Raw genomic sequence first — 21135 nt, 5'->3', positions numbered from 1 at the left:
AGACACAGAGACAGACAGTCCAACTGCCAGTCTAATACAGAGACACAGAGACAGACAGCCCAACTGCCAGTCTGATACAGAGACAGACAGTCCAACTGCCAGTCTAATACAGAGACACAGAGACAGACAGCCCAAGTGCCAGTCTGATACAGAGACACAGAGACAGTCCAACTGCCAGTCTGATACAGAGACACAGAGACAGACAGCCCAAGTGCCAGTCTGATACAGAGACACAGACAGTCCAACTGCCAGTCTGATACAGAGACACAGAGACAGTCCAACTGCCAGTCTGATACAGAGACACAGAGACAGTCCAACTGCCAGTCTGATACAGAGACACAGAGACAGTCCAACTGCCAGTCTGATACAGAGACACAGAGACAGTCCAACTGCCAGTCTGATACAGAGACACAGAGACAGTCCAACTGCCAGTCTGATACAGAGACACAGAGACAGTCCAACTGCCAGTCTGATACAGAGACACAGAGACAGTCCAACTGCCAGTCTGATACAGAGACACAGAGACAGTCCAACTGCCAGTCTGATACAGAGACACAGAGACAGTCCAACTGCCAGTCTGATACAGAGACACAGAGACAGTCCAACTGCCAGTCTGATACAGAGACACAGAGACAGTCCAACTGCCAGTCTGATACAGAGACACAGAGACAGTCCAACTGCCAGTCTGATACAGAGACACAGAGACAGTCCAACTGCCAGTCTGATACAGAGACACAGAGACAGTCCAACTGCCAGTCTGATACAGAGACACAGAGACAGTCCAACTGCCAGTCTGATACAGAGACAGAGACAGTCCATCTGCCAGTCTGATACAGAGACACAGAGACAGACAGCCCAAGTGCCAGTCTGATACAGAGACACAGAGACAGTCCAACTGCCAGTCTGATACAGACACAGACAGTCCAACTGCCAGTCTGATACAGAGACACAGACAGTCCAACTGCCAGTCTGATATAGAGACACAGAGACAGTCCAACTGCCAGTCTGATACAGAGACACAGACAGTCCAACTGCCAGTCTGATACAGAGACACAGACAGTCCAACTGCCAGTCTGATATAGAGACACAGAGACAGTCCAACTGCCAGTCTGATACAGAGACACAGAGACAGTCCAACTGCCAGTCTGATACAGAGACACAGACAATCCAACTGCCAGTCTGATACAGAGACACAGAGACAGTCCAACTGCCAGTCTGATACAGAGACACAGACAGTCCAACTGCCAGTCTGATACAGAGACACAGACAGTCCAACTGCCAGTCTGATACAGAGACACAGACAGTCCAACTGCCAGTCTGATACAGAGACACAGAGACAGTCCAACTGCCAGTCTGATACAGAGACACAGAGACAGTCCAACTGCCAGTCTGATACAGAGACACAGACAGTCCAACTGCCAGTCTGATACAGAGACACAGACAGTCCAACTGCCAGTCTGATACAGAGACACAGACAGTCCAACTGCCAGTCTGATACAGAGACACAGAGACAGTCCAACTGCCAGTCTGATACAGAGACACAGAGACAGTCCAACTGCCAGTCTGATACAGAGACACAGAGACAGTCCAACTGCCAGTCTGATACAGAGACACAGAGACAGTCCAACTGCCAGTCTGATACAGAGACACAGAGACAGTCCAACTGCCAGTCTGATACAGAGACACAGAGACAGTCCAACTGCCAGTCTGATACAGAGACACAGAGACAGTCCAACTGCCAATCTGATACAGAGACACAGAGACAGACAGCCCAACTGCCAGTCTGATACAGAGACAGACAGTCCAACTGCCAGTCTAATACAGAGACACAGAGACAGACAGCCCAAGTGCCAGTCTGATACAGAGACACAGAGACAGTCCAACTGCCAGTCTGATACAGAGACACAGAGACAGACAGTCCAACTGCCAGTCTGATACAGAGACAGACAGTCCAACTGCCAGTCTAATACAGAGACACAGAGACAGACAGCCCAACTGCCAGTCTGATACAGAGACAGACAGTCCAACTGCCAGTCTAATACAGAGACACAGAGACAGACAGCCCAAGTGCCAGTCTGATACAGAGACACAGAGACAGTCCAACTGCCAGTCTGATACAGAGACACAGAGACAGACAGCCCAAGTGCCAGTCTGATACAGAGACACAGACAGTCCAACTGCCAGTCTGATACAGAGACACAGAGACAGTCCAACTGCCAGTTTGATACAGAGACACAGAGACAGTCCAACTGCCAGTCTGATACAGAGACACAGAGACAGTCCAACTGCCAGTCTGATACAGAGACACAGAGACAGTCCAACTGCCAGTCTGATACAGAGACACAGAGACAGTCCAACTGCCAGTCTGATACAGAGACACAGAGACAGTCCAACTGCCAGTCTGATACAGAGACACAGAGACAGTCCAACTGCCAATCTGATACAGAGACACAGAGACAGTCCAACTGCCAGTCTGATACAGAGACACAGAGACAGTCCAACTGCCAGTCTGATACAGAGACACAGAGACAGTCCAACTGCCAGTCTGATACAGAGACACAGAGACAGTCCAACTGCCAGTCTGATACAGAGACACAGAGACAGACAGCCCAAGTGCCAGTCTGATACAGAGACACAGAGACAGTCCAACTGCCAGTCTGATACAGACACAGACAGTCCAACTGCCAGTCTGATACAGAGACACAGACAGTCCAACTGCCAGTCTGATATAGAGACACAGAGACAGTCCAACTGCCAGTCTGATACAGAGACACAGACAGTCCAACTGCCAGTCTGATACAGAGACACAGACAGTCCAACTGCCAGTCTGATATAGAGACACAGAGACAGTCCAACTGCCAATCTGATACAGAGACACAGAGACAGTCCAACTGCCAGTCTGACACAGAGACAGTCCAACTGCCAGTCTGATACAGAGACACAGACAATCCAACTGCCAGTCTGATACAGAGACACAGAGACAGTCCAACTGCCAGTCTGATACAGAGACACAGACAGTCCAACTGCCAGTCTGATACAGAGACACAGACAGTCCAACTGCCAGTCTGATACAGAGACACAGACAGTCCAACTGCCAGTCTGATACAGAGACACAGAGACAGTCCAACTGCCAGTCTGATACAGAGACACAGAGACAGTCCAACTGCCAGTCTGATACAGAGACACAGAGACAGTCCAACTGCCAGTCTGATACAGAGACACAGAGACAGTCCAACTGCCAGTCTGATACAGAGACACAGAGACAGTCCAACTGCCAGTCTGATACAGAGACACAGAGACAGTCCAACTGCCAGTCTGATACAGAGACACAGAGACAGTCCAACTGCCAGTCTGATACAGAGACACAGAGACAGTCCAACTGCCAGTCTGATACAGAGACACAGAGACAGTCCAACTGCCAGTCTGATACAGAGACACAGAGACAGTCCAACTGCCAGTCTGATACAGAGACACAGAGACAGTCCAACTGCCAGTCTGATACAGAGACACAGAGACAGTCCAACTGCCAGTCTGATACAGAGACAGAGACAGTCCAACTGCCAGTCTGATACAGAGACACAGAGACAGACAGCCCAAGTGCCAGTCTGATACAGAGACACAGAGACAGTCCAACTGCCAGTCTGATACAGACACAGACAGTCCAACTGCCAGTCTGATACAGAGACACAGACAGTCCAACTGCCAGTCTGATATAGAGACACAGAGACAGTCCAACTGCCAGTCTGATACAGAGACACAGACAGTCCAACTGCCAGTCTGATATAGAGACACAGAGACAGTCCAACTGCCAGTCTGATACAGAGACACAGAGACAGTCCAACTGCCAGTCTGATACAGAGACACAGACAGTCCAACTGCCAGTCTGATACAGAGACACAGAGACAGTCCAACTGCCAGTCTGATACAGAGACAGAGACAGTCCAACTGCCAGTCTGATACAGAGACACAGAGACAGACAGCCCAAGTGCCAGTCTGATACAGAGACACAGAGACAGTCCAACTGCCAGTCTGATACAGACACAGACAGTCCAACTGCCAGTCTGATACAGAGACACAGACAGTCCAACTGCCAGTCTGATATAGAGACACAGAGACAGTCCAACTGCCAGTCTGATACAGAGACACAGACAGTCCAACTGCCAGTCTGATACAGAGACACAGACAGTCCAACTGCCAGTCTGATATAGAGACACAGAGACAGTCCAACTGCCAGTCTGATACAGAGACACAGAGACAGTCCAACTGCCAGTCTGATACAGAGACACAGAGACAGTCCAACTGCCAGTCTGATACAGAGACACAGACAATCCAACTGCCAGTCTGATACAGAGACACAGAGACAGTCCAACTGCCAGTCTGATACAGAGACACAGACAGTCCAACTGCCAGTCTGATACAGAGACACAGACAGTCCAACTGCCAGTCTGATACAGAGACACAGACAGTCCAACTGCCAGTCTGATACAGAGACACAGAGACAGTCCAACTGCCAGTCTGATACAGAGACACAGAGACAGTCCAACTGCCAGTCTGATACAGAGACACAGAGACAGTCCAACTGCCAGTCTGATACAGAGACACAGAGACAGTCCAACTGCCAGTCTGATACAGAGACACAGAGACAGTCCAACTGCCAGTCTGATACAGAGACACAGAGACAGTCCAACTGCCAGTCTGATACAGAGACACAGAGACAGTCCAACTGCCAGTCTGATACAGAGACACAGAGACAGTCCAACTGCCAGTCTGATACAGAGACACAGAGACAGTCCAACTGCCAGTCTGATACAGAGACAGAGACAGTCCAACTGCCAGTCTGATACAGAGACACAGAGACAGACAGCCCAAGTGCCAGTCTGATACAGAGACACAGAGACAGTCCAACTGCCAGTCTGATACAGACACAGACAGTCCAACTGCCAGTCTGATACAGAGACACAGACAGTCCAACTGCCAGTCTGATATAGAGACACAGAGACAGTCCAACTGCCAGTCTGATACAGAGACACAGACAGTCCAACTGCCAGTCTGATACAGAGACACAGACAGTCCAACTGCCAGTCTGATATAGAGACACAGAGACAGTCCAACTGCCAGTCTGATACAGAGACACAGAGACAGTCCAACTGCCAGTCTGATACAGAGACACAGACAATCCAACTGCCAGTCTGATACAGAGACACAGAGACAGTCCAACTGCCAGTCTGATACAGAGACACAGACAGTCCAACTGCCAGTCTGATACAGAGACACAGACAGTCCAACTGCCAGTCTGATACAGAGACACAGACAGTCCAACTGCCAGTCTGATACAGAGACACAGAGACAGTCCAACTGCCAGTCTGATACAGAGACACAGAGACAGTCCAACTGCCAGTCTGATACAGAGACACAGAGACAGTCCAACTGCCAGTCTGATACAGAGACACAGACAGTCCAACTGCCAGTCTGATACAGAGACAGAGACAGTCCAACTGCCAGTCTGATACAGAGACACAGACAGTCCAACTGCCAGTCTGATACAGAGACACAGACAGTCCAACTGCCAGTCTGATACAGAGACACAGACAGTCCAACTGCCAGTCTGATACAGAGACACAGAGACAGTCCAACTGCCAGTCTGATACAGAGACACAGAGACAGTCCAACTGCCAGTCTGATACAGAGACACAGAGACAGTCCAACTGCCAGTCTGATACAGAGACACAGAGACAGTCCAACTGCCAGTCTGATACAGAGACACAGAGACAGTCCAACTGCCAGTCTGATACAGAGACACAGAGACAGTCCAACTGCCAGTCTGATACAGAGACACAGAGACAGTCCAACTGCCAGTCTGATACAGAGACACAGAGACAGTCCAACTGCCAGTCTGATACAGAGACACAGAGACAGTCCAACTGCCAGTCTGATACAGGGACAGTCCAACTGCCAGTCTGATACAGAGACAGAGACAGTCCAACTGCCAGTCTGATACAGAGGCAGAGACAGAGACAGTCCAACTGCCAGTCTGATACAGAGACACAGAGACCGTCCAACTGCCAGTCTGATACAGAGACAGTCCAACTGCCAGTCTGATACAGAGACACAGAGACAGCCCAGGTGACAGGAGATGGGGCTTAAGAGACAGTCTGACACTCACAGAGGTGAGAGGATGATTGTATTAAACTGCTAGTCAAGGACATAGGTGAGAGACAGCAGCAGAAACACTTTCTCTACAGAGAGAGAGACAGAGACAGACACAGTCAGCAGCAGACACACATTCGCTACACAACGACACACCTGAGAGAGACAGAGAGAAGAGACCAGAGCATGAGAGATCAAGATACTTACCAGGATGTGAAAGTGTAACAGGATGCGACACACCCGGGGCCCGTGCCTGCAATCTGAGTGTCCTTTTTATTACACACACACCTGACATGTCGCCCTTATCAGGCCGGCACCGCGACTGCACGACATGCTGATTAGAGCTGGTAATCGGATCACACAGAGGGGCTGCTGCGTCGGACACAGACATAGCGCAGCGTCCGCCTTCACTATATAACACCCCTATCCCCCCGGCTGCAGAGGATAGGGGGTACATGTGTGTGCACAGGATTCTGCTCCGCTCCCGATGGCATTAGAGTGTTAACTCCTCAGTTAGTTACCGGGGATCTCAGGGTTCCCGCTGGCGGGTTCGGGCCTTGCTGTAATGGAGGATAGTTGGGGAGGATAAGAAATAGGATCTTTTGCAACTCAAAAGGTATTTGACAGACACTCCAGCTCCAGGCTGGCACAGGATCAATTTTTCTCATGCAGATCACAATCCTCATTAGACAGGTTCCCTGTACAAAGCTGCGGTCCCAGTGCAAGGCGTGCGCTGTGCGTACAAGCTCCGCCTCTCCGGGGCTGGGCCCAGTGCGCACCTTCGCGTGGAAGGCGCGGCCGCGCGGTGCGACAAGATTTTTCAAAGGTGCTGAAATTGAGTTTGCGATGGAGGGGTGGCCCCGCCCCCGCCGGCGGTTCAGCCAATGAGGGCGAACCAGCCGCGTGAGGTCATGGCCACGCCTATGCAAACCCCCGGCACGCCCCCTCCTGTGGCAAACTCTCCCTCTCTCCCAGGACTGCAGATCGCGGTGCAGCGCTGTGCACGCGCCGGTCCCCCCGCTTGGCGCGGGTGATACAGTGCTGACTGGGACCGCAGCCTGATGCTCCCTTTAGGGCCAGTTCCCTCCGTGCCCCTTCCCATTCACGTAAGTACTTCTGCTCCGTCTCTGGTCTCTAGTCCACCACAAATCTTTTGGGCTTCCTAGCACCGTGCATCCCAGAACACTGCTTCAGCTGAATATCACTCAGCACGGTCTTCCTAGCACCGTGCATCCCAGAACACTGCTTCAGCTGAATATCACTCAGCACGGGCTTCCTAGCACCGTGCATCCCAGAACACTGCTTCAGCTGAATATCACTCAGCACGGGCTTCCTAGCACCGTGCATCCCAGAACACTGCTTCAGCTGAATATCACTCAGCACGGGCTTCCTAGCACCGTGCATCCCAGAACACTGCTTCAGCTGAATATCACTCAGCACGGGCTTCCTAGCACAGTGCATCCCAGAACACTGCTTCAGCTGAATATCACTCAGGACGGGCTTCCTAGCACCGTGCATCCCAGAACACTGCTTCAGCTGAATATCACTCAGGACGGGCTTCCTAGCACCGTGCATCCCAGAACACTGCTTCAGCTGAATATCACTCAGGACGGGCTTCCTAGCACCGTGCATCCCAGAACACTGCTTCAGCTGAATATCACTCAGGACGGGCTTCCTAGCACCGTGCATCCCAGAACACTGCTTCAGCTGAATATCACTCAGGACGGGCTTCCTAGCACCGTGCATCCCAGAACACTGCTTCAGCTGAATATCACTCAGGACGGGCTTCCTAGCACCGTGCATCCCAGAACACTGCTTCAGCTGAATATCACTCAACACGGTCTTCCTAGCACCGTGCATCCCAGAACACTGCTTCAGCTGAATATCACTCAGGACGGGCTTCCTAGCACCGTGCATCCCAGAACACTGCTTCAGCTGAATATCACTCAGCACTGGCTTCCTAGCACCGTGCATCCCAGAACACTGCTTCAGCTGAATATCACTCAGCACGGGCTTCCTAGCACCGTGCATCCCAGAACACTGCTTCAGCTGAATATCACTCAGCACGGTCTTCCTAGCACCATGCATCCCAGAACACTGCTTCAGCTGAATATCACTCAGAACGGGCTTCCTAGCACCGTGCATCCCAGAACACTGCTTCAGCTGAATATCACTCAGGACGGGCTTCCTAGCACCGTGCATCCCAGAACACTGCTTCAGCTGAATATCACTCAGGACGGGCTTCCTAGCACCGTGCATCCCAGAACACTGCTTCAGCTGAATATCACTCAGCACGGGCTTCCTAGCACCGTGCATCCCAGAACACTGCATCAGCTGAATATCTCTCAGGACGGGCTTCCTAGCACCGTGCATCCCAGAACACTGCTTCAGCTGAATATCACTGGCGGAGTTCCCAGGCAGTCTTCACTTAGCAGTCCCTGGTCCTCCCCCCAAGGGAGCGACTCCCTGCCCTTCCCTGGGTGAGGGAGCGACTCCCTGCCCTTCCCTGGGTGAGGGAGCGACTCCCTGCCCTTCCCCGGGTGAGGGAGCGACTCCCTGCCCTTCCCCGGGTGAGGGAGCGACTCTCTGCCCTTCCCCGGGTGAGGGAGCGACTCCCTGCCCTTCCCCGGGTGAGGGAGCGACTCCCTGCCCTTCCCCGGGTGTGGGAGCGACTCCCTGCCCTTCCCCGGGCGAGGGAGCGACTCCCTGCCCTTCCCCGGGCGAGGGAGCGACTCCCTGCCCTTCCCCGGGTGAGGGAGCGACTCCCTGCCCTTCCCCGGGTGAGGGAGCGACTCCCTGCCCTTCCCCGGGTGAGGGAGCGACTCCCTTCCCCGGGTGAGGGAGCGACTCCCTTCCCCGGGTGAGGGAGCGACTCCCTTCCCCGGGTGAGGGAGCGACTCCCTGCCCTTCCCCGGGTGAGGGAGCGACTCCCTGCCCTTCCCCGGGTGAGGGAGCGACTCCCTGCCCTTCCCCGGGTGAGGGAGCGACTCCCTGCCCTTCCCCGGGTGAGGGAGCGACTCCCTGCCCTTCCCCGGGTGAGGGAGCGACTCCCTGCCCTTCCCCGGGTGAGGGAGCGACTCCCTGCCCTTCCCCGGGTGAGGGAGCGACTCCCTGCCCTTCCCTGGGTGAGGGAGCGACTCCCTGCCTTCTGCAGAACCCACTAAGGGCTGGGACCCGCTGCGCCCGGCGGCGCGGGCGGCCGCACGAGCGTTCCCCACCAGCAGGGGAATCCTCCCGAGCCGGTCCCGGTCCCCCCTGGCTACACAGCTCACTACACGCTGTGACGCGTCAGCCGCCAGGGGATTCAAGAGAATTGTAATGCCAAGCGGCGACGCGTCACGTGGTGTGGCTGTGAGCCAATGAGGAGGGGAGGCTCCGGGAGGAGGGGAGGCTTTGGGGAGTGGGGAGGAGAGTGTGGGGGGAAAGCAGCGTGAGTGCCTGTCTGTGTGTGTGTGTGTGCCTGAGTGTCTGTCTGTGTGTGTGAGTGCGTGAGTGCCTGTCTGTGTATGTGCCTGAGTGCGTGAGTGCCTGTCTGTGTGTGTGAGTGGCTGAGGAGTTGAGGGGCTAAACAGTTGAGCGGCTGAACGGCTGAGGGGCGGTCACGCCCCCTCACGTCATGGCTGCGCCCCCCACCCGTTTTGGCCACGCCCCCCACCCGTTTTGGCCACGCCCCCCCCTGCAAAAATGGTCCCTTTGGACCGTAAACAGCCCCAAGTGCCTGGTCTGAGGCAGCGGGGCCTTGGCCTAAGACATACAGCAGGAGGGCCAAACTATCCCTCCCTCTCTGCTTGCAACTTCGCAGGCCCAGACCTGTTAATTGCTACACTGTTAACCCTAGCACTGCCTGCTCTTACCAGGACTTATGTGCCAGGCTGGGGGCGGGAGGGGGGAATTAGTGAGGGGGCTACATATATATATTAAAAATAAATAGAGCGCAAATATACGTAGAGGTAGCAAATGTAAAACAATTTTATTAAAACAGGGCAAGCAAATCCCGTGATGTATTGATATATCACGAAGATAAAAACCAATGGTAAAGTACAATGCATAAGAAACAAATCTAGCCGATAATAAGCTGTATGTCGGTGAGGAGAGGATGTTTGCTGAGGCACACGGTGATACATCACCTGCTGCGTAGGATGAGAAGCGGCAGGTGAATGTCCAGGTACAGGCCACACAGCCCAGGAACGCAGGTAAGGGAGGTATATGATGTAACAATCCCGGGACTCCGGAAAGGGTTAATGTGAACAAGCGTGGGCTCAACGGATTCTCGCCAACAACGGGAAGTCCGGCGTAGTATTGGACTGCGGATCCCCGCCAGAGAAGTCTCCAGAGCCCAGCACGGGGAGACGGTCTGCGTGCCTGTCCGGGAGGAACATGCAGGTAAAGTCGCTGATGTGAGGGAGTGGCGCAGCTGTCCCGACGGCCCGTCCACGTACTCGCACTGCGCCGGCACTACCAGATGGAACAAATGCTCAGGAATCCCGCCGTCCGTGGGCTGATTGCCAAAATCACAGTCCGGTCACCTGACGAATACTTAGGCTGCGTCCTCGCTGCCGCTGAGCGCGCTCATGCTTGAGAGCGGTGATGTCACCAACTGTCCAAGCGTGAGCGCCGGGTGTCCTGCATAGTTTTTTTTTCAAGCACGAGGGGGGCAGTGGCCGAGCAGTGACTGGTTGCTGATGGTCATGTGACCCTTCAGGGCGCCTGGAAAACCATTTAATCTGTCTCGCCTAGCGAGCGCCGCGTGAGCATGGCCGGACACATTGAGATTCACTGAACTCTACGCGCCAAGCGCGGTCAGCGGCAGGGTAGACGCAGCCTTAGCTGGATACACTGTGCTGTAACACTGAACCTTTGGAGCTCACTTCTCTTAGCCATAACACACACGCGCGCACACACACACACACACACACACACACCTTGTCTGTGTTTTGTTGTCTGACTGGTGTACTAAGGGAAGATGTTCTCAGGCCCGTCCTGACACATACGGGGAAATAGGAAGGGTTCCATTTATTATTGGAATTAATGTTTCATGAACTTTTCTGTGTCACAAAATATCCCTGGACTGTAACAAAACGCTCGCTTTTCAGAATGAATACAATGTAACTGAATTAGCAGCATAGATGCTAAATGAGGGCGGTGCAACGGCAGTCCTGAAGGCCCACCAACAGGTCATGTTTTCAGGATATCCCTGCTTCAGCACAATGTGGCTCAATCAGTTGTTCTGTACTGATTGAGCCACCTGTTGATGAGGTTTGAGGACTGGTGTTGAAGAACTCCCCCCCCCCCCCCCCCCCGTCACCCCTGTGCTACAGAAACAACTCTTCATATTTCCTCCTAAACCTGATGCAATGCGTCACGGTAACTAGCAGCGCCATTTCTCCAGTCACGCCCTGATGGGTCACGGTAACTAACAGCGCCATTTCTCCAGTCACGCCCTGATGGGTCACGGTCACGGTAACTAGCAGCGCCATTTCTCCAGTCACTCCCTGATGGGTCACGGTAACTAGCAGCGCCATTTCTCCAGTCACGCCCTGATGGGTCACGGTAACTAGCAGCGCCATTTCTCCAGTCACGCCCTGATGGGTCACGGTAACTAGCAGTGCCATTTATTAGTCTCGCCCTGATGGGTCACGGTAACTAGCAGCGCCATTTCTCCAGTCACCTCCTGATGGGTCACGCTAACTAGCAGTGCCATTTCTCCAGTCACCTCCTGATGGGTCACGGTAACTAGCAGCGCCATTTCTCCAGTCACCTCCTGATGGGTCACGGTAACTAGCAGCGCCATTTCTCCAGTCACCTCCTGATGGGTCACGGTAACTAGCAGCGCCATTTCTCCAGTCACCTCCTGATGGGTCACGGTAACTAGCAGCGCCATTTCTCCAGTCACCTCCTGATGGGTCACGGTAACTAGCAGCGCCATTTCTCCAGTCACCTCCTGATGGGTCACGGTAACTAGCAGCGCCATTTCTCCAGTCACGGTAACTAGCAGCGCCATTTCTCCAGTCACCTCCTGATGGGTCACGGTAACTACCTGATGCGTCACGGTAACTAGCAGCGCCATTTCTCCAGTCACCTCCTGATGGGTCACGGTAACTAGCAGTGCCATTTCTCCAGTCACGGTAACTAGCAGCGCCATTTCTCCAGTCACGCCCTGATGGGTCACGGTAACTAGCAGCGCCATTTCTCCAGTTACGCCCTGATGGGTCACGGTAACTAGCAGCGCCATTTCTCCAGTTACGCCCTGATGGGTCACGGTAACTAGCAGCGCCATTTCTCCAGTTACGCCCTGATGGGTCACGGTAACTAGCAGCGCCATTTCTCCAGTCACCTCCTGATGGGTCACGGTAACTAGCAGTGCCATTTCTCCAGTCACCTCCTGATGGGTCACGGTAACTAGCAGCGCCATTTCTCCAGTCACCTCCTGATGGGTCACGGTAACTAGCAGCGCCATTTCTCCAGTCACGCCCTGATGGGTCACGGTAACTAGCAGCGCCATTTCTCCAGTCGCCCTGATGGGTCACGGTAACTAGCAGCGCCATTTATTAGTCTCGCCCTGATGGGTCACGGTAACTAGCAGCGCCATTTATTAGTCTCGCCCTGATGGGTCACGGTAACTAGCAGCGCCATTTCTCCAGTCACCTCCTGATGGGTCACGGTAACTAGCAGCGCCATTTATTAGTCTCGCCCTGATGGGTCACGGTAACTAGCAGCGCCATTTCTCCAGTCACGCCCTGATGGGTCACGGTAACTAGCAGCTCCATTTCTCCAGTCACGCCCTGATGGGTCACGGTAACTAGCAGCGCCATTTCTCCAGTCACGCCCTGATGGGTCACGGTAACTAGCAGCGGCATTTCTCCAGTCACGCCCTGATGGGTCATGGTAACTAGCAGCGCCATTTCTCCAGTCACGCCCTGGTGGGTCACGGTAACTAGCAGCGCCATTTATTAGTCTCGCCCTGATGGGTCACGGTAACTAGTAGCGCCATTTCTCCAGTCATGCCCTGATGGGTCACGGTAACTAGCAGCGCCATTTCTCCTGTCACCTCATGATGGGTCACTGTAACTAGCAGCTCCATTTCTCCAGTCACGGTAACTAGCAGCGCCATTTCTCCAGTCACCTCCTGATGGGTCACGGTAACTAGCAGCGCCATTTCTCCAATCACCTCCTGATGGGTCACGGTAACTAGCAGCGCCATTTCTCCAGTCACGCCCTGATGGGTCACGGTAACTAGCAGCGCCATTTCTCCAGTCACGCCCTGATGCTGCCTTGCTGCTATATTTGCGTCCTGCCTTCTCTGGCTGAAACGTCTCTCTTTCCTCAGCTGGCTCTCGCTAAATCTAGCGCACGCCCTTATCCTCTTCTGTCTTGTCTGTTGTAACCTAGAGATGAAGCCATGCGTCTCTTTCTGCGTTTTATGTGCAAAGTCACAAATAACATCAAATTCGATTTTATGAAATGTGTATATCTTTATTTATATAGCACCATTAATGTACATAGCGCTTCGCAGCAGTAATACACGTGACAATCACATAAATAACAAATAATATAAATAACACATGAAGGGGAGAAGTGCTTCAGACATAAAAGTAACATTTAGGAAAAGGAGTCCCTGGTCCGAAGAGCTTACAATCTAATTAATTAAATTGTCACCAAGGACAGAGCGTTCAGTCTCGGCTGAAGCAGTGACTGCGGAGATCGTTCTTAATAAGTTTAAACTTAAATAGATATTTCGCGTTCGCAGTTCGGGGCGCATCACTGACCGGAAATGTCGCCTCCACTTTGTCCGGCGGTAACTGTCGTTTTTTGGTGTACATTATTTTTTAAATAGATTTCCGACAAATCAAACTACTGCCCCTATACCATTAAAAACATGTAGAGACATTTATCTTTAAATAAAAAAAAATGTAATAAAAAGTTAGGCTACATAAAATGAAACGCAATATACTGTTGTAATCATAGCAACGTGTCTTTAAATGATATAATTTTAAAACCAGAGACGAACATGAAACACAGACAGAGCTCAATGCACATCCTCAATGCACAGACTTAGCACAGGTTATTAAGAATTTATATTAGTGTAGGGACCCTTGAGATTTGGTCTGCCGTGCAGTGGCTCAGGGGCTTACAACAATTTGGCCAAAATGTTAAACTAAAAGACCATTTTATTTAATAGATATCAATACATGTATATTTAGGCACTGTACCGTGTAAAGTTTCGCTGGATGTGCATTGAGCTCTGTCTGTGTTTCATGTTCGTCTCTGGTTTTAAATTTATATTGCCATGCTCAGTAGCACTCCTCTGTGACACTTATACGCTTATATATATGTTGTGGCTATTTTGGGGGTTCAATATGAGCTTGTGGGTGTTCTATATGTCTTTAAATGATATAAAACATTTCAATAGCCTGGACTGCCCAAGACCAACATTCGTACTTACCAACTGTCAAGAGAGAGGGGATTTGGCCTGGGATTAAAGGGGTTTCACCCCATTTGGCCACCCTCTACTCCCACCTGGGAAGCAAGGGGTTAACTGGACTGGGGTCCAGTAATGTGGTTTTGCCTTGCTTCAGCCATCCAACTGTTTATTCCCCTGTATAAATGTATTGTTTCTGGGCCAGTGTCTGCACCACACACACACTGGGGCTTAAGGGGTTCATGAGCTGCAGTTTAGGAAAATACATTAGGATGCGTGGTGTCTTTTCAGAAATATCTGGGCTTCAAAAGGCTTGATTGAAGTGGGTGTGAAAAGTACAGAAGGGGTTTGGTCTATGTTAACACATCTGGCTGGTAGAGACAGCTAGGACCCAGGCTGGGGCATTGGGTGTGAAATATAGCCCCGGTGACAAATGTTCACTACACAGGAGTCCCTGCTTCAAAGGATTTCTTGATGGGGGCCAGGGGTGCGGTTACGCAAGGAGTTATAAGAATGAGTGTGTTGCAGGGTACATGCAACTACACACGCGGGTTTCTTGACGAGGCTTATTTATTTAGCCTTGAAAAATATACAGCACACAAAACAAAAATAGCTTTTCATCAGCAACAAAAGGAAAATGGCTTTTCTTCAGCAGACAGACAAAAACAGTTTCTCTTTAGCAGACAGTGTATATGGCAGTTGCCCTTTTCTATGCAGGGGACAGACAGTTCACAATTCATCTACTTTTCTAATCAGACCTTGTATCAGGAAATCTCTCAGCAGCTTACTCCTCTCTCCTCAACAGACAGGCTCCATGTGTCTACAGGCTTGGTTTTAACACACCTTGATTAGGCAGCTGGGATCCAACTAATTGTCCTGAGGTACCCAGCTGAAGTTAACCTAGTCAGTGCTGCACTGCAGACTAGACATAGGTTTTCCAGGCATATAACTGGTGGCTTTTATTTACCCTGTCACAGAGTGACCTTATTAAATATAAGAATATTATGAGATGTCCTCGGCTGAATGTGCTAAAAGCTACATATGTGTATTCGTGGGACTGATTCGCACATAACGATTACAAACACATGATGTGTAGCAGGTCCTAAGCGACAAATATTAATATCTCTCTTAATTTTAGTATTACATGGTAATATTTAGTCTCATTGGGAGCGTCATGCGTGCCGGAATGTATTAATATGACTCGCGTGCCAGTAAGTATTACTAAACTGAAGTTATTTAGATAGGAAAAGCAGTTTTTAAACGTCCTTGGGTGGGAGGAGCTTTACTCTGAGGAAAACTGTCAACCTCACCATTGATTTATGAGAGGGGCTGGGTTTAGGTTGTGTTCAATGGGAAATAATTGTATAAGAACCAGGCTCAGCCTATGGCTATTGTCTTTGTGATTTTCAAGATTGCTGTATGAACTGCCAGTCCAGATATGACTGTTTCATCATTTCCATCTTAAGTGAGTGTCCATATTTTGCCTGTTATTTGTATAATCTCGTGTGTTCACATTTTTCAAGGAATAAATTATATTTTATCATATCTAAGTCTCGTCCAGTTCAACCCAGTTATATCTTTGGTGTATTATTATAGCCTGTCTCAAAGCTACCGTCACAGGCTTATAATAAAACTGGTGGCAGCGGCGGGATTGAACTGGACCTGTATTACAGTGTACTGAGGGATACTGTAATATAGTGGGAACTCGATGGTAATTGTGAGTTCCTGGAACTAAAGATATTGAACACAGTGTACAACATATAACACAAGATATGGCACCTCCTCACTGTTCCCCTACTTGTGAGAAGCATTGCCTCCAGAACCAAAGTGCCGGCTATCCATGTGACTGGAGCCGGCACCAAGACTGGAGGAGTGCATCAAGTCGGCGCGGGGACCAGCAGCCGGCAAGGCTGAGAGAGAGGCAGCGATCGGTGAGCATGAAACCCGGCAGGCTGAGCAAAGATCCACAGCTGCAGCCGCTGTAACCATCAAACCTCCCGGAGAGCAGGGAATGGACCCAGCTCCGGGACGGCAGAGACTTGTTGAGGGAGCGGGTGGTCTCGGAGACCACGGAAGTCTTGACCCAGGAGAGGTAACGGCCGTTGCGGCGGCCTGTCCATTTTCCCTGAAAGAGCTAGCACTGGTGTGTGCGTTGCGCAAGACGTGGTTCCCGGCGAAGTGGACCCAGTTCACGGCGTTGGTGCTGCACCGACCCGCTTACCCCCTCCCAGAGCCCAGCGCTCGAGCAACTCCGCTCTGGACTCCGTTGCCCCTTGCTGGGGTTAGTCCACTGGTGGCGGAGAAGCTCCGGCAGGCGCTGCGGCACTGCCAACAAACGGGCCACAATAATGCCCGGTGCCCGGACCGTGCGCAGTCGGGCGAAGAAGCCCCTCAGGGCCAGCGCTCACGAGCTGCGGACAAGATGACCCAGTTAGTGGCATCCTCTGATGGCTCCCGCCCAGCCAGGGCGACATCCCTTCACGGGATGAGTCCTGGAGAACCTGGCCGGGCTGCATCGGCAACAGCGGCGGAGAGCAGCGGCCATCCACCTGATCCCTGCGGAGAACCGGCGACGTCGGAGAAGAAGCCGCCACTCCGGCATCCTGCCGGCGGCAATTTTATTTTGGGGGAGGGTTGGGGTGTGCGGGAGGTGGGTGTTTCACATTGTTTGGTGGAGTCGGTGATTCCCAGCGATGACCGGAGCGCTGCAATCCACGCCGGCGACCCTGCATCAAAACCGGGTTCGGCTGCGGCAGCTACCCGGGGCTCGCCCATGGCTGCGACGGCGGTGGAAGAGCCGCGATTCCGGCAAAGTGCTGGAGCCCTTTCTGAGTGGGGAGAGGGACAGGGATTGCGGGATGGGGTTATTTTACCTGGTTTGGCGGGAGCCGTGTTCCTCCACAAAGACCTGGGACCCTTGTCCTGCACCGTTGTACCTGTACCCAACCTGGGCGCTGTCGCGGCAGCGGCCCGTTGCTGCCCAGCCCAGATGGTGCCGGCGGCGGCCACTCCAGTCCCCCTGCAATCGGGACCAACGAAGGCGGCGGTCTCTGCAGGGACCAGCGAGGTAAGCCAGACCAAGTCGCAGACTGACCCTGACTTATTTTTCCCTATGACTGTACCACGTTGTTTCACTATAGGGGTGACCGGGGGGTGGCAGGAGATAGGGGCACCAGGGGAGGGGAAGGAAGGGCAGCTTGTAGGGCAGCCAGGCTTCCCCATTACCCTGGCGGAGCAGCAAGGGGACTCTCAGTTAAGAGCCCCACTGTTGCAGCCTTGCTATGGGCTGGCGGTATCAGGGGTATTGGCAAAGTTAGACCACCCCCAGATTACCTGCCAGCCAGGAGCTAAGGTGGGTGCATCTGCACCAACAACCCTGAGCTCATCCCCGGTAATGGGAGGCAGTGTCAGGGAGATGGCCTCACTCAGGTGTCCCTATTATCCAGGTTAGGATTAGCTAGGGAGAAGCGGAGTGAGGGGAAGCTGCAGGTAGGTAGCCAGCATCAGATCTCAGTGAGAGAAGACGGGCTAGGGGTAGCCGGGGAGGGAAAGCAGCAGGTATGGCAGCTAGAGTTCCCCATTACCCTGGCAGAGCCTCAGGAGGTTTCTCAGATCAGCAACCCCCTGTTGCAGCCTAGCTATGTGCTGGGGGTATCATGGGCAGTGGCCAACTTTTGCCACCTAAGGGATACCTGCAGCCAAGAGCTAAGGCGGTTGCATCTGGAGAGGTGCCCCTGAGCTCATCCCTGGTAAGGGGGAGACAAGGTCAGGGAGGTAGGTGCACTCAGGTAGTTCCAGGGTCTGGGTTAGGATTGCCCAGGGGGGAGAGGAGTGCAGGGGGGCTGCAGGGAGGTAAGCAGCAGGAGTCATCAGCAGGGGCTGAGGTGCTGGGCCTAGGGGAGGCTAAGCAGGGGGAGATAGGAGGTCAGTGGGGTGTCAGGCAGCTGGCAGAAGCTAGGGATGGGCTAGGTAGGCAGGAGGTCCCTTGTTCTGACCGGCCAGGAGTGACCCCCCTGACAGATTCCCCGGGTAGATAGGCAGCCAGGGAGGAGAGTCAAGGGTATAGCAGAGCAGCTACAGGTGGGCACAGGGCCAGGGCAGGTAGGGTCCCTACAGGATAGTGACATAGCTCTTTCCCAGACTTGGTTGACAGGAAAGCGACGGTCTGTGCTTGATAACTGGTCTCTTGCAGTTTAGGAAAATACATTAGGATGCGTGGTGTCTTTTCAGAAATATCTGGGCTTCAAAAGGCTTGATTGAAGTGGGTGTGAAAAGTACAGAGGGGGCATTGGGTGTGAAATATAGCACCGGTGACAAATGTTCACTGGAGTCCCTGCTTCAAAGGATTTCTTGGTGGGGGCCCGGGGTGCGGTTACGCCAGGAGATATCAGAATGAGTGACCTTATTAAATATAAGAATATTATGAGATGTCCTTGGCGGAACGTGCTAAAAGCTACATATGTGTATTCGTGGGACTGATTCGCACATAACGATTACAGACACATGATGTGTAGCAGGTCCTAAGCGACAGATATTAATATCTCTCTTAATTTTAGTATTGCACAGTAATATTTAGTCTCATTGGGAGCGTCATGCGTGCCGGAATGTATTAATATGACTCGCGTGTCAGTAAGTATTACTGAACTGAAGTTATGAAGTTATTTAGATAGGAAAAGCAGTTTTTAAACGTCCTTGGGTGGGAGGAGTTTTACTCTGAGGAAAACTGTCAACCTCACCACTGATTTATGAGAGGGGCTGGGTTTAGGTTGTGTTCAATGGGAAATAATTGTATAAGAACCAGGCTCAGCCTATGGCTATTGTCTTTGTGATTTTCAAGATTGCTGTATGAACTGCCAGTCCAGGTATGACTGTTTCATCATTTCCATCTTAAGTGAGTGTCCATATTTTGCCTGTTATTTGTATAATCTCGTGTGTTCACCTTTTTCAAGGAATAAATTATATTTTATCATATCTAAGTCTCGTCCAGTTCAACCCAGTTATATCTTTGGTGGTGTATTATTATAGCCTGTCTCAAAGCTACCGTCACACCAACCATCTGGTCAAGCGTGGCCACCGCACCACACCATACTCTCCCAACGTGCCTCTTCGAGTGTAAGCTCTGCGGGGCAGGGAATCCCTGTCCTGGGCTTGCATGTTTGGTGCACTTATAGTGTTATAACTCCTTATATTCTGTTGTTTATTTTGTAAAAGTGCTGAGTACATTGTTGGCGCTATATGAATACAAACTTACAAAGGAAAACGTAACATTAACCCTTTGAGGGCCACGGCGCATAGTCACTGCGTCATGCTCAAAGGGCTTGAAATCTCCGGGTTTGATTGCGTTCCCAGTGTGCGCAGGACGTGATCTATCCAGTGAGGAAAGTAGGAGGAGGATCCCTCCTCTTCTGAAATGGCCACTCTCCCCCCCCCCCCCCCTTCACTGAAAGGGTTAAATCACACCTCCTTTCTAACACTCTCTCCTGTGGGTCCCTGGGTCACAGGCAAAGCCATAAGTGACATCACCGGAGCTGACTGTTGGACAGCAGAGAGACGCAGAACATGGCGGCGCATAGAGGGAAACCATGAGCTCCGCCATATTGGGATGGTTTCCCTGGGTTATTTTATTTATGTTTATGCCGTTCTCCAATTATTAAACACACAAAGTTATGACCGTACATCAATACATTTCTGTTCCGGTTTAATTGGACTGGACGTACCTTCACCTTCCTGTCTATTTCCTCTAGGAAAGAGGTACTTCCTGTTTAGAAGAAAGAAGTCCCAGAAGATTTTCGAGGGTAAGAATGATCCACGCAGAGGGTATCTGCTTCGCCTATCGCTAAGACAGCACCCGGCAGCCAAGAAGCTGGAACAGGTGGGTACCGAGCATCACACAGACTCCAGGTATCTAGAACAGGTGGGTACTGAGTATCACACAGACTCCAGGTATCTAGAACAGGTGGGTACTGAGTATCACACAGACTCCAGGTATCCAGAACAGTTGGGTACCGAGCATCACACAGACTCCAGGTATCTAGAACAGGTGGGTACTGAGTATCACACAGACTCCAGGTATCTAGAACAGGTGGGTACTGAGTATCACACAGACTCCAGGTATCCAGAACAGGTGGGTACCGAGCATCAAACAGACTCCAGGTATCTAGAACAGGTGGGTACTGAGCATCACACAGACTCCAGGTATTTATTTATTTATAAAATATTTTACCAGGAAGTAATACATTGAGAGTTACCTCTCGTTTTCAAGTATGTCCTGGGCACAGAGTAAAACAAATAATACATGGTTACAAGTACAGTTACATAAATGAACAGGGTATACATTATATACAAGACATTGCGTGCACAGTTAGAGAAAATATATATTATGGGCGTATGAAACAGTTACAGACCAGGTTAAAGTGTGAGACAGCCTTAGATTTGAAAGAACTTAAGCTGGTGGTGGATATGAGAGTCTCTGGTAGGTTGTTCCAGTTTTGGGGTGCCCGGAAGGAGAAGGAGGAACGTCCGGATACTTTGTTGAGCCTTGGGACCATGAATAGTCTTTTGGAGTCTGA

At 51.7% G+C, this 21135-nt stretch overlaps 1 protein-coding gene across 4 annotated transcripts in view; it reads left to right on the top strand.

Moving 5' to 3' along the window:
* The window catches only part of COMTD1 (catechol-O-methyltransferase domain containing 1), a 43943-nt gene that overhangs the window by 13187 nt on the left and 9621 nt on the right, over window positions 1-21135 (top strand). Inside the window, exons 1-2 of one of the 4 annotated variants that reach the window (XM_075610341.1) lie at window positions 6025-6167; window positions 20311-20480. In XM_075610341.1, coding sequence (XP_075466456.1) covers window positions 6134-6167; window positions 20311-20480 — 204 coding nt within the window. In that variant the 5' untranslated portion in view covers window positions 6025-6133. Of the gene's footprint in view, window positions 1-6024; window positions 6168-20310; window positions 20481-21135 lie in introns of those variants that run through there. The other 3 variants (XM_075610339.1, XM_075610342.1, XM_075610340.1) reach the window with 3 other exon arrangements.

The sequence above is a fragment of the Ascaphus truei genome, chromosome 8, assembly GCF_040206685.1.
Source record: "Ascaphus truei isolate aAscTru1 chromosome 8, aAscTru1.hap1, whole genome shotgun sequence".
Classification (NCBI taxonomy): domain Eukaryota; kingdom Metazoa; phylum Chordata; class Amphibia; order Anura; family Ascaphidae; genus Ascaphus; species Ascaphus truei.
The sequence above is the reverse complement of the archived record's forward strand: the minus strand, read 5'-3'. Positions and strand labels throughout refer to the sequence as shown.